Below are 12,210 nucleotides of genomic sequence, written 5' to 3'. Positions count from 1 at the left end.
TGTTACATTATATATTGTTTAATTTTCATACATAAATGAAATTTTCCCTAACATAATGTGAAGTATTTCAAAGCTGTTTATGTAATGAGAGCCTCTAGCTACAGATTCTTTAATTTTGAAAACCTCATTCTGGAAATTTAGAGGGAAATAAAGAAATGCCCTGTTAAATGTTGTTAATTAGGCTAAAATCTTGCAATGTTTCATAAAAAATAGCAATTATACACAAATTATTTGGACAGTAATTCTTAAAGTTTAAGACATGTACATAAACCACAGATTACTCATTTGTTCCTTTTTCTTATTACAAATAAGTAGGAAAAAAACCCTGAGGTATAAATAAGAAACTTTTTGTAGAAATATACATACAACAAGCTAAGGGGGGTGGGGGTGGGGAAAGGTTTATAAAATCAAACCACTGACTTACCCCTGATCCCGTCCCCTGATACGGCTGTGAGCCAAGATCTTGTCATAGTGACCATTGGCGTTTGCAGAGTTAACAACCAGCAGCAGGAGCAGAGAGAATACTGGTAAGAAAGGAATCATCTTTAGTCTCTCCGCTGCAGTTAGTTCATGAAGAGAACTGGCAGTGGGCTTTGGAGAGCTCAGAGCTTATATACATGTCAGAGTTCTGGGAGGGAGCTCTGTATCAACCTGGGAATCTGAACTCTCTCCAAAAGGCATCAGCAACTTCAAGTTGCCAGCTAAAATCCGCTTTTGTCAGTTGTGTTTACTGAGTACACTGAGCCTCTTTTTTCTTCTCATGCTCCAAAAGACATTTATTTTTGTATGATTTATCTTTCTCTTTATTTTACTTCCTGACTCATTTCAGGTTCTTATTTCCGTCTTATTCGCTTGTAATTTAGAGGGTTTTTATGGGAAATGATTTCGTTTAGATGTTAAGGATCATTCTGTCATCCATACTTTTCAGAGTCCCTGCCCCCGTGCTCAATGAGAGCTTGATTGGATCTTATCACATCTTGTCATATTCAGTTCACAGCCAGACTGAAAGGTTATTATTTTTCACCAGTAAGCAAAGATAGATCTAAGTCTGATAATCACAAGGCAGTGATGACTACTGATTAAAAACAAACGTTGTCTAGATACAAACTTTCACAGAGTATGAGATTCGAATTTTAACTTGATGATGAAACATGTAGGAGGGATCATATTTTCACTAAACTGGGGGGATACCTCCCGTTTCACTTCTCCTTTCAGACGTCAAGGCATAGATAGAGTTAACACACATCCAGTTCTGGCAAGTGTCCCTCACTGCTGAAATGAAGCAGCAAAGGAAAACCATGTGTGCTCTGTTGTGTTTTTCCTTTCACACAGGGCATGATGTTGACCATCTCTAGTCAGTACATCCATTGGTAACCACAGGGCAAAAGCATGCCCTTTTGGAAACCACTATTACTAATCTAACGTAAAGGGAATAATGCAATATGTGTTAAGAAACAGGGGCATTGCCGGAATTCTGCTGCTTCTGTTTTATCAAGAGTAACTAAAGTCTCAATGTTACGTAGTGCCTAGCCAAGAGAATATCCACTCTCACCACCCCATATATGATATGGCAAATGTTCAGAACGCTTTGGGTGAAAGAAATCTGAACATCAGAAGTCAACAATTACCTGAAATAACTGCAGTTTCCCCAGATAAATAAGTCACACATTATCCTACAGTAAAAGTGTAATTCAAATACATTCTTGTTGCAAAGTGTTCCTGCTATAATGGTCCATCAGAGTTGACTCCCCACTGGCAATGTAGGGAAATCTGAGACTGAATCTGTGTTGCCCAATTGGATGGACTTTTAGGGGGGACTGGAATGGGCCAGAGAGGATTCCAAGGACCAGGAGAGTTATATTAAGCTTGCTATAGGATTTTGTCTTGGGGCACTGAAATAATTCTGCAATGTGCGGCTAGTTTATTAAGAAAGCATACAGTGAAATAATAAATTCTAAAATATGTTTAGAGGCTTCTTTTCAATTTGAAAACCTTGGTATTAAGGTATAGAAGATGCAAGAGGAATTCAGAAGGAGAACTGGAAAGAAGATGGTAAGAAGTAAGTTATATGCTTTCCCTGGTGCCTCGTGGGAAGGAGAATTAATCTATCACTTATGTTCCTCTGAATGGAATTATTTTAATTTTTATTTTTATGCCACTGGTTTGCTTTATACAGTAGGTTTCTATTACCCTTATGTTGTACAAATAGTAGGTGATCAGTAATTGCTTATTGAGTAGGATGGAAAGGCTTTTATGAAAATAAGTTCTAATATCAATATATTAGCTATTAGATTATTAATAACATAGTTATATAAAAGTCTTCAATTCTAGACTGGTGAGGCATTATAATGTAGATTGAGTATCTTAAGATATAATGGTGGAATTTTGGAGTTATAGAGAAACAGATCAAACTCATAATACAGAAACCTCTCCAACATCATCACTGTAAATATTAATAGTCATCACTCTTTACTGAGATGCTCTCTGCGATTAATGCAACCCTTTTAATTTTAGACAGCTATAACTATTAATAAGCACTTTTGCGATGAAGCTGAAATCTACTCATATCTAGTGGGGTTTGATTGGAGAAGGACTGAGGTATTCAGTGGAGGATATAAACTTGGTTAATATGTATCAAGAGTAAAAGAGTTATTTAAATCTGGTCCAGAATGATAACACATAGACTTATGAAGATAGGCGTTAAAGCAAAATTAATAATATTCTGTTGTTACCTACTTTAACAGTGCCTATAAATGGAAAATATATTGATTATTTTCAAGAACAATTTTGAAGTATGTGTTCCTGTGACCACAATTTTATCCATTGGAATCAATGGCTTCCATTCATCCTGATTCCTTCAGTGGTACAAATGGACAAATAATTGCATGAAAAAAGTTGTGAAAACGGAAAGGCATTAATATTTCAAAAGGCGACTGTTCTCTTCTGAAAGGAGTTAGATTTACTTTTTGTAAGAAGCATGATATATGTTCATATTTTAAAAAGAGGGTTCTTAAATCTTTCTTTTCAGAGTTTTAAATAATTGGGTCTTAAATGTAGCCATCCTGAGCATTCTATTTGGAAATTGTAAAAGTCCCATGGATGTCAACACATGCTAGCCCTCGACAAATATTTACATTCAGGATGAGTAATGCCATCAAAGAGGATCTTGAAAATGAGGACCAGATTGTACATCTAAATTACATGTAAATTTAGAGGTTGAAGAACATTCCAAGAGAAGGAACATTTAGGGTAAAAAAAAAAGCACTGCAACTTAAAATGCTGAGCTTAGCCCAGAAGTGTGATATTATAAGACATTATATAGTGGAAGGAAGTCCAAGCAACTACTTTAGCCAGCATCCTGGCTTTAAGGAAGCTAATAATGGAACTGTGGTTCATCAACAACTTGGTGTAGGGCGAGGGAAGGAGATAGTTCCAGAGAATGAGAAGAAAACATTGTCCAAGCTGTAGGGAAAAGATTTTAAAATCTTGAGAGCAATGCAATTCTCTCCTTTCAGAGAAGTCACCAAGGGTTAATCTCTTGCTTTCTCTCCACATAGGACCCTTATTTTTCTGTTTCATGAAAGGATCCTGCCCCTGTGTTGGCTACATAATTTTCTTAGCAGTCTGGAGGAAAATTGAAACCTTGGCAATTGTCTGACTTTCAGGGTTGCAGAGCTTGACCTGGATGTGTAAGTCATTACAGAAAAAGAAATGATTTATTATGCAAACAAAGAAAAATAATGTGTCTGAAAGAGATGTTTGTTTCTAACTATCAGGATGCTAATTTACTAGCAGTTTGCAAATTATCAGGTGGGTCATTGTAGAGGCCTTGTAGCCTCTGGAGTCTGTGATGTGATTAAAGTATTGTGCTTATTATCACCAGCATGTGAAAAGTGTTAGTCCCTCAGTGGTGTTCTACTCTTGGCGACCCCATGGATTGTGGCCTGCCAGACTTCTCCATGTCTATGGGATTCTCCAGGCGAGAGTACTAGAGTGGGTTGCCATTCCCTTCTCCAGGGAATTTTCCCAACCCAGGGATGGAACACGGGTCTCCTGCATTGCAGGCTGATTCTTTACTGTCTGAGACACTAGGGAAGCCCTATCACCAGCATGTAACCAACATTAAACTTATTCTGCACACTGTAGGATTGGACATGGCCTATGGATTCAACAAACCTAAATACTCAAGCCAAGAGCAGGTTTTTTAAAAATACAATATCCTTGGTATTGCATGATCTGGAGTGACCAATAACTGAATCGAATTATCCAATAATTTAAAATCCCATTTTGTTTTCTTTTTATTTTTTGTGTGTGGAATCTTGATGTTTCTTGAGTACTACTTTTCTTTCCTATTGGCTCATTTGTAAAATACCAGTAATAGAACTTACTTGTAAAACACCCTAAAGCTTTGAAGCACCTTAGCTTAAAAGGAAGCTACACTTTCTTGGGGACCCAATTCTCAGTGTCCAAGCACCTTCACCAGTGAAAGGTGCAGCCTTTCTTGGTACCTGGATTTGCAGCCTTGTAAACTGAAGTTCTGGCAAAGACTCCAGAGAGGTTACTTCCCTCAAATGAGAGAAAACGTTTTCTTAAAGTGATTAGATTATGCTGAACTCAGCCAACAGTAGAAGGAATTCAAATTAAGCCCAAAATTAAATTTTGCAATTTTTTCCTCACTAAAACATTCACACGGCCAAAATAAAATTGAACATTAGTGGCCAACTTAAAAGAGGTCAGAAGGGTGGTATTATAGGCTCAGATATTTGTGGCTAACTCCTTGTAAAGCCTATAAGAAGTGTCACCTCCTCAGCCATCCACCCAGTGTATTCCTTCCAGTGGATTTCTTCCTCTATAGATCTTTGCCCATAGATCTTCAGGCATGCCCTGGCCAAACATATTTAAGATAAAGGAATCATATTCCAAGAAAGATATGACTTAACCAGACCCCAAATAAAGCATTAAATGACATATCTTTAATGTTAATTCATTTAGAAATCAGTTGGCTTTCTGTGGTAAATGTGGACAGTGTGCTATCTTTTTTTAAAAATGCTCTTAGACCCTCATTTTCTTTAAAAATCTGTCAGTGACAGATTTCACTCCTATACTAAGTAACCAGTGTTTCACTATTTGTCCTTATTTAAGCTCCAAACTTTTGAAATTTTAAAATGGGAGTGTATTAGCAACACTTCTTATTACCAGTATTTACTTGTATTTCTCTGGAGACATCTAGTGGAGAAAGTGCAGTATATGTTTCCAGAGCACAGATACATTTTGATTAAAATAATTAATACGAACTTGACATAAAAAATCTTAAATAATGTATGTGCATTTCAGAATGCCAGGCAATTAAAGATTAGCAATGATCTCTTACATAAAATATTTTCAAGCTGATTTAGGTTGACTGCAATAAATGATGTCAAATCCAGATAAAAAGTGAAAAATCTGGTCTTGTGTTTGAATGCATATGTCTGAAGAATGAATCACTTCATTGTTTTAATCTGAGTTTTTGTTGTTGTGCTACACTGACATAGACTAGTGACAAGGATAAGGAATTGTGATGGACTTTTCTATGTCAGTCAACTGATTGGAAATGATCAGTTCTGCAGTTTATTTTCAACTATTGGTTCCTCCTCATGTTTCTTGCCTGCTTGATGCTGTTGACAGGTGCCTTTCATCTTTTCTCTCACTGAGATTTGGGCTAAGTCCTTGTTTCAGAGGCAGTTAAGACCCTAGTCATCATCTGTCTCCCACTTACAGATAACTTCTAATATCCTTTCAGATCAGATTGTAAGATGAAGGAATGGATAACTGCTGATGTTGAAAGAACTCTGTAGACGTCCATCCATTAAAGTGCTAGAATTTCAATGTCCTGTCTGGCATATGAATTCTCCTAAAAGAATGGTCTGAATTATGCTAACACCATCATTCACGATAATCTGTTTATCACCTCCTTTTGTCCCTCTGAAACAGAAATATTCTCAGGCCTCATACTTAGCCCTCTGTCTGCTGATAGCTCCTGCATTTATTTGTCCAGGTTGACATTGTCCTCAAATCCTCAACTTCTGTGTCCAGTGTTTGTAATGCATTGTCTATATTCTCTTCCTCTCTCCATACCTGAGAAGTTTCTTGTACTTCTTCCAGGAAAACAACCAAAGTTGAGTTACTTCTCACATCCCTTTCTCTCTAAGTATTCATTTATTTGTTTGGCTGTGTCACGTCTTAGTTGCAGCAAGTGGGGTCTTCGTTGGGTCACGCGGGACCTTTCATTGTGGCACTCGGACTCTCCAGTTGTAGTTCCTGGACTTTCTAGTCATGGTGTGTGGGCTCAGTTGCTCTGAGGCATGTGGAATCTTAGCTATGCAACAGGGATTGGACCCGAGCCCCCTGCATTGCAAGCGGAATTCTTAACCATTGGACCATGAGGGAAGTCCCTACTTTTCATTTTTCAACTATTATCTGTCTGCTAGCCTCAAAGATTGAGGCTGTTGTAAAATAAACTGATTTTCTCCACTTCTCCAGATATCAGTCTTGAATGATAACTTTCTAATTGCAGAGATTGAGCATTTTTACTATTGGAGATTCTTCTTTCTCTCCCCCTGTATCATGAGATTTCCCACTTTCCTTATTCAAATTTACTCAAAAATGTCACTTCTCTAAATGCATGCATTGGAGAAGGTTTTTACTCGCTACAATTCTCTTATGTACAAACTAATCTTGGGGTACTGTGTGAGCACTGTGGGGGGACAGAAACGGAAAAGACCTCCTATTCTCCTTGTTTAAACAAATGTCCCAAATTCTTTTTTATTCTTGTTCCCAGAGATACCTGTACTTATGGAAAAAATGGAATTAGACAAGTCTTAGGACCTAAGATTATATCTACATGTACAACCTACAAAGGGTTTGAACATAATAGCCTCCCAGGATATAATGAACAGCAAAAAAAGATGACTATTAGAAAGAGTTCTGGAGAGAAAAGTCATTCAAGTGGACATAGAGATTAATTCTATGGTTTTTATTTGGATAAAAAAAAATAAGGGCTTATAGTAGTTGATAGAAGCTTTTACCTTAAATGAGAAAAGAATTTTTGATTAAGTCTGCTTTTCATTTTCATAGACACACTCATACTTGCACACTTTTTACCAGTAGCAAGTCATTTTCAGTTTAAGTAAGTGTGTGTGCTTAGTAGTGTCCAGACCCCATGGACTATAGCCCACCAGGCTCCTAGTCCACGGAATTTTTCAGGCAAAGTCTTAAATATGCATGTGTGTGTGTTTGTGCACCCTCAGTTGCTCAGTTGTGTCCTACCCTTTGTGGCCCCATGGACTATAGCCCTCCAGTCTCCTCTGTCCATGGGATTCTCCAGGCAAGAATACTGGAGTGGGTTGCCACTCCTTCTCCAGGGGATCTTAAAAATAATAATAGTAGCTATTTATTATAGTGAATATGTTGATGTACATCAGCAGTGTTTGGAATTCACAAGCAAAGTAAAATGTGGGAGAGAAACCTTACTTTGGGTGGGAGTTGATAGTGCTGGTACAGAAAATTTAATAGCCAAGCAGTAAAAAAAAATAGAGGCTGTAAATTAATATTTCTTCAGTCTGAGAGTAGTTTGGTCAGTTCAGCTCAGTCGTTCAGTTGTATCTGACTCCTTGCGACCCCATGGACTGCCCCACGCCAAACCGCCCTGTCCATCACCAACTCCCGGAGTTTACTCAAACTCATGTCCATTGAGTCGGTGATGCCATTCAATCATCTCATCCTCTGTCATCCTCTTCTCCTCCTGCCTTCAATCTTTCCCAGCATCAGGGTCTTTTCTAAGGAGTCAGTTCATCGCCTCAGGTGGTCAAAGTATTGGAGTTTCACCTTCAGCATCAGTCCTTCCAATGATTATTCAGGACTGATTTCCTTCAGGATACAGTGGTTGGATCTCCTTGCAGTCCAAGGGACTCTCAAGAGTCTTCTCCAACACCACAGTTCAAAAGCATCAATTCTTCAGTGCTCAGTTTTCTTTATAGTCCAACTCTCACATCCATACAGTATTTGGGGAATTTTAATTTTAAGACAGATTATGTTTTCAATTGTATTTAAGCACCTATCAGCACATATTTTTACCATGCAGCAGTGACTTTTTCACCAGCTTTTTTTTACACCTTTTCTCCCCTTAATCTTACAAGATTTATACCCAAAGGTTAATGGGTATAATGAATGAACAAATCATTTGCCCAAATTGACCCACATTTGGGGCATTTCTGCTTTGGCAAAACCCCAATTGAAGGGAGGGAGCTCAGTTAATTTCTCTGAGAGTTCCAGTTATCTAACTCTGCCCAACACACCGTTCTGAGCTTAGAGGGATAAAATAGCAGTGGGACTTCTCTGGGTCCGGGGATTCTCACCTTGCACAATGAAGATCTGTCCTGCTGTGCTGTTGGCAGCTTCAGCTGGGGAGGGCAGAACGGCTGGTCAGTGGCCACCAGCTGCCACCCGAAACACCTCGTACTGAAGGAGGCTCTATTGCCAGGATGGTGTCTTCACTTGGAGGTCAAGCACGTTGGCCAGGTGGGTTGGAAGGCTGAGCTCAGCGGGTGCTGTCAGCTGGAGCATCTCCCCATGACCTCTCCAGTTTGTGGTGGCCTCAGAGTAGTTAGACTTTGTACACGATAGCTCCGTGATTCAACTAACATGCATGGTTTTTAATGAGCTGACTCTGAACACGTATGACGATGTTCAGTCACAATAACAATGATTGAAAGTGTCATAAGCCAGTCCAAACATCAGAAGAGGGCTCATAGACAACATCCCTCAATGACAAGAGGATAAAAATACTTGTGGCAATGGGAGAATAGCATTAGGCCCTGGGACTTCTGGTAGACCTAGAAATGCCTACAGAGTCCTCTAAACAGTGGTGAAATCAGATAATGTATGTGGAAGAACTATATACCTAGTAGCTTCATTTCCCATTTTATTTTTTGAAAATCATCAGAAAATCATCATGCTGATAGTGCTTTAACCTTCCATACTCCTGGATTACAGTTCTTTTTAGAATTTTGAAGCTTGGACTAAGTAGCTTGTAAAACACCTATCCACCCAGGCAGGAAATGGCTTTGAACCTTTTGAAAGGACATGGGTTTTAATGATGGAAGAAAATTTAGAAAGTATTTTTGAAATCAAGATATCGAATTCTAAACTGGGTAACTTTAGTGTTTGTGTATAATATTGCAGATTTAACTACCTGACCTCTAGTGGTTGCAACCGCTTTTTGCAACTGTAAAGGAGATAAATTTCCTTCAGAGTTTGTTCAGCCTGGACTAATTCCTTTGAAATTTTATTGACAAAATAACAAATCCAGGAGGTAGCAAATGAAAATATTTTGGCTATAATAACTAAAATCCTAAAAATTGACTTTTAGCTTAACTATATATTCAATGCTGACCCTTTTAAAATGTTAGGGTTTTATAATTATATAGGGAAGAAATATTGTAACCTTTCCCCAGCTAACCTGGGCTGTAAAATACTGTTATATGAAATGTCTAGATTAGTGCTTATTGACCCTAATTGTACATTAGAATGAACTGAAGAGCTTTTAAATAGCCAGACTACCACCCTAGAAAATAAATAAATTAATATTCTCCCAAGAAATAATAATAAACAGCCAGAATTGGCAGCCACTGGTTCAGTTGTTCTGACACAAAGTGTACTAGTTGGATTTTGTTGTTATTCCTTTTAAGTTAATCAAAGAAATGCTTTCAGCTTCTAATTAACTTAGCATATACAAATCACTTGAAGAGATGAAATATTTAGAACTCAATATTTTTTGAGATGAGTTCAAAATAAAGCAATTAGATGATTTTTAGGATTGCTTTTGATTCAGATAATGTTATATCACCACACACACGGTTAAAATGGAGGAAGGTGTGATGGATCATGTCTGAGGTTTGACTATGGACTGGAAGTGATCCAAACCATCAAATCTAAGGCAGCGAAGAAAATCTGAAAGGCTGAGTAGGAAAACTCTTGCTGGATATGTTCTCAGAGGCGGGCAGAGACATTCTTTCCTTCTCTTCCAAATTCTTCATCCTGCTAAAGTCATCCACTGTCTGATACAGCTTGAAACTTTACGTATATGAAAGTTGTTTTTTTTTTTTAGTTGGAGGCTAATTACTTCACAACATTGCAGTGGGTTTTGTCATACACTGACATGAATCAGCCATGGAGTTACATGTATTCCCCATCCCGATCCCCCCTCCCACCTCCCTCTCCACCTGATTCCTCTGGGTCTTCCCAGTGCACCAGGCCTGAGCACTGGTCTCATGCATCCCACCTGGGCTGGTGATCTATTGAAAGTTTTTTTTTTTTTAAACAAATTCATCTGTTAAGATACAGCTCTGAGAAACAGGAGTAAAACTTTGATCAATTTCTTTTAAAGATAAAAATGAGTTCATTTCTGCTGATTTTCAGATCCTGGTAAGAAAAATTAAGGAAAACTGTAAAGAAACTTATGACTAGCACCATGTTGACCCCTTAGCAAAGATTTTTTATTTTCCATCTTTTATTCCTTTCCATAACTTTTGCATTGGCTCTTTCTTCTTTCATGAAAACTTATACGTTACTGTTAAAAGTTTAAAGGAGATTTGAATATTAATGAAAGCAAAAAGACAGAGTAAGAAATTAAAAACTTAAAGATGAGACAAAGGGAGAGACACTGTTGTATATTATATACTTTAAAGAGGCTACTACTTGGGGGTCAGATGGCCAGGGTGGAACCCTTTGTTATCTTGTCTTCAGCAATGAGATCATCGGAAAATTGCTTAGCATCTCTGTGCCTCAGTGTCCTTAGCTGACTAATCAGCTAATAATATCTGTCCTTTCCCCCACTTAGAGATGTTTTAGGAGTTATTTTTAAAGTAAGAGAGAGTTTTAAAGTAAATGTCCAAATAGAGTAAATTCTGTGCCTTTTCGAGGTTGATGGAAGTGAATAATACTCAAAAATGCCAATTCTGTTTTTATGTCTAGTGAGACCTTCAAGAGACAGTAAGAGATAACATTTGTGTTTTTTTTCTTCAGCCTTGACAGGCATGGTGATTGAGCTCAAGGAACTATCCTGCTGTAGCAATAAAAATATCAATGAAAATGCACAGAGTTATTTTTGTTTGAAGTGGGGATTGTGTGTATTGGTACGATTTTTATATTGTACAGCAGATGAGGAGGATTTAGAGTCAGAGGAATAAGACACTTCTGAGGAGAGGAAAATACATAGAAGCACCTACTCAACCTACTCAGATAATCAACTCAGGGGACATACAGGAAGAGCCCAGGTATGGAGGAGAAAGTACAGGTCAAATGCACAAAAGACAATGTACTAGATGAATAAGTTCACTCTTAGGGTTGTATGATCCCGGCATGATGACAGTGAGATGCTCAACTGACGCGTTTTCAAAATGCAAAGTATCCACATTAAAAAGAAGAAAAATATATATATATATTTATACACATTTAAGAAGGCTTCCCTGGTGACTCAGTGGTAAAGAATCTGCCTGTCAATGCAGGAGACGTGGGTTCGATCTCTGAGTTGGGAAGATCCCTTGGAGAAGGAAAAGGCAACCGACTCCAGTATTCTTGCCTGGGAAATCCCATGGACACAGGAGCCATGGAGTCACAAAGACTCAGACATGACTGAGCAACTAACACTTTCCAGTATTCTTGCCTGGGAAATCCCATGGACACAGGAGCCATGGAGTCACAAAGACTCAGACATGACTGAGCAACTAACACTTTCCAGTATTCTTGCCTGGGAAATCCCCGTGGACAGAGGATTCTGATGGGCTACAGTCCATGGGGTTGCAAAGAGTCAGACACAACTTAGCGACTGAACAACACCCACAATATACATATAGAAATACTGTTCAGTAATGCATTGGAAAGATATACAATAATTTACATATTTGCTTATAAATAAATGTAAGCTGAGTTTTAAAGAATCCTGTTCAGTATTTCGTCTAAAAAGGTCCAAGATATTTTTTTGTGGATACATGGTTTGGTTTTTGGCTGCCAGGAGACATAAATAGTTGAGAATAACTGAAAAGTAAGGCATACCTGACAGGATTACTATTCTGCTGATGTGCCCTGAAAAAGCAGCTGTGCTTTGCATCTCTTTGTAACATGTGAAATGCACAGTCCAAAAGGGAACTTCTGATTGTTTGAGGGTAACGCTTT

General features: G+C 38.1%; 1 protein-coding gene and 1 long non-coding RNA gene across 9 annotated transcripts in view; one reads left to right on the top strand and one right to left on the bottom strand.

Moving 5' to 3' along the window:
- Nucleotides 1-924, bottom strand: part of POSTN (periostin) — a 35,171-nt gene extending 34,247 nt beyond the window's left edge. For all 7 annotated transcript variants that reach the window (XM_043477369.1, XM_043477372.1, XM_043477373.1 and 4 more), the window contains exon 1: nucleotides 425-924. In XM_043477369.1, coding sequence (XP_043333304.1) covers nucleotides 425-543 — 119 coding nt within the window. In that variant the 5' untranslated portion in view covers nucleotides 544-924. The remainder of the gene's footprint in view (nucleotides 1-424) is intronic.
- Nucleotides 925-1,017: 93 nt separating this feature from the next.
- LOC122447061 overlaps nucleotides 1,018-12,210 on the top strand; it is a 29,588-nt gene continuing 18,395 nt past the window's right edge. The window contains exons 1-2 of one of the 2 annotated variants that reach the window (XR_006271121.1): nucleotides 1,018-2,052; nucleotides 3,558-3,689. This is a non-coding gene — a long non-coding RNA (uncharacterized LOC122447061). Of the gene's footprint in view, nucleotides 2,060-3,557; nucleotides 3,690-12,210 lie in introns of both variants that reach the window. The other variant, XR_006271120.1, reaches the window with a different exon arrangement.

Source organism: Cervus canadensis, chromosome 9, assembly GCF_019320065.1.
Source record: "Cervus canadensis isolate Bull #8, Minnesota chromosome 9, ASM1932006v1, whole genome shotgun sequence".
NCBI lineage: Eukaryota > Metazoa > Chordata > Mammalia > Artiodactyla > Cervidae > Cervus > Cervus canadensis.
This window is presented reverse-complemented; position numbering and strand designations above follow the sequence as displayed.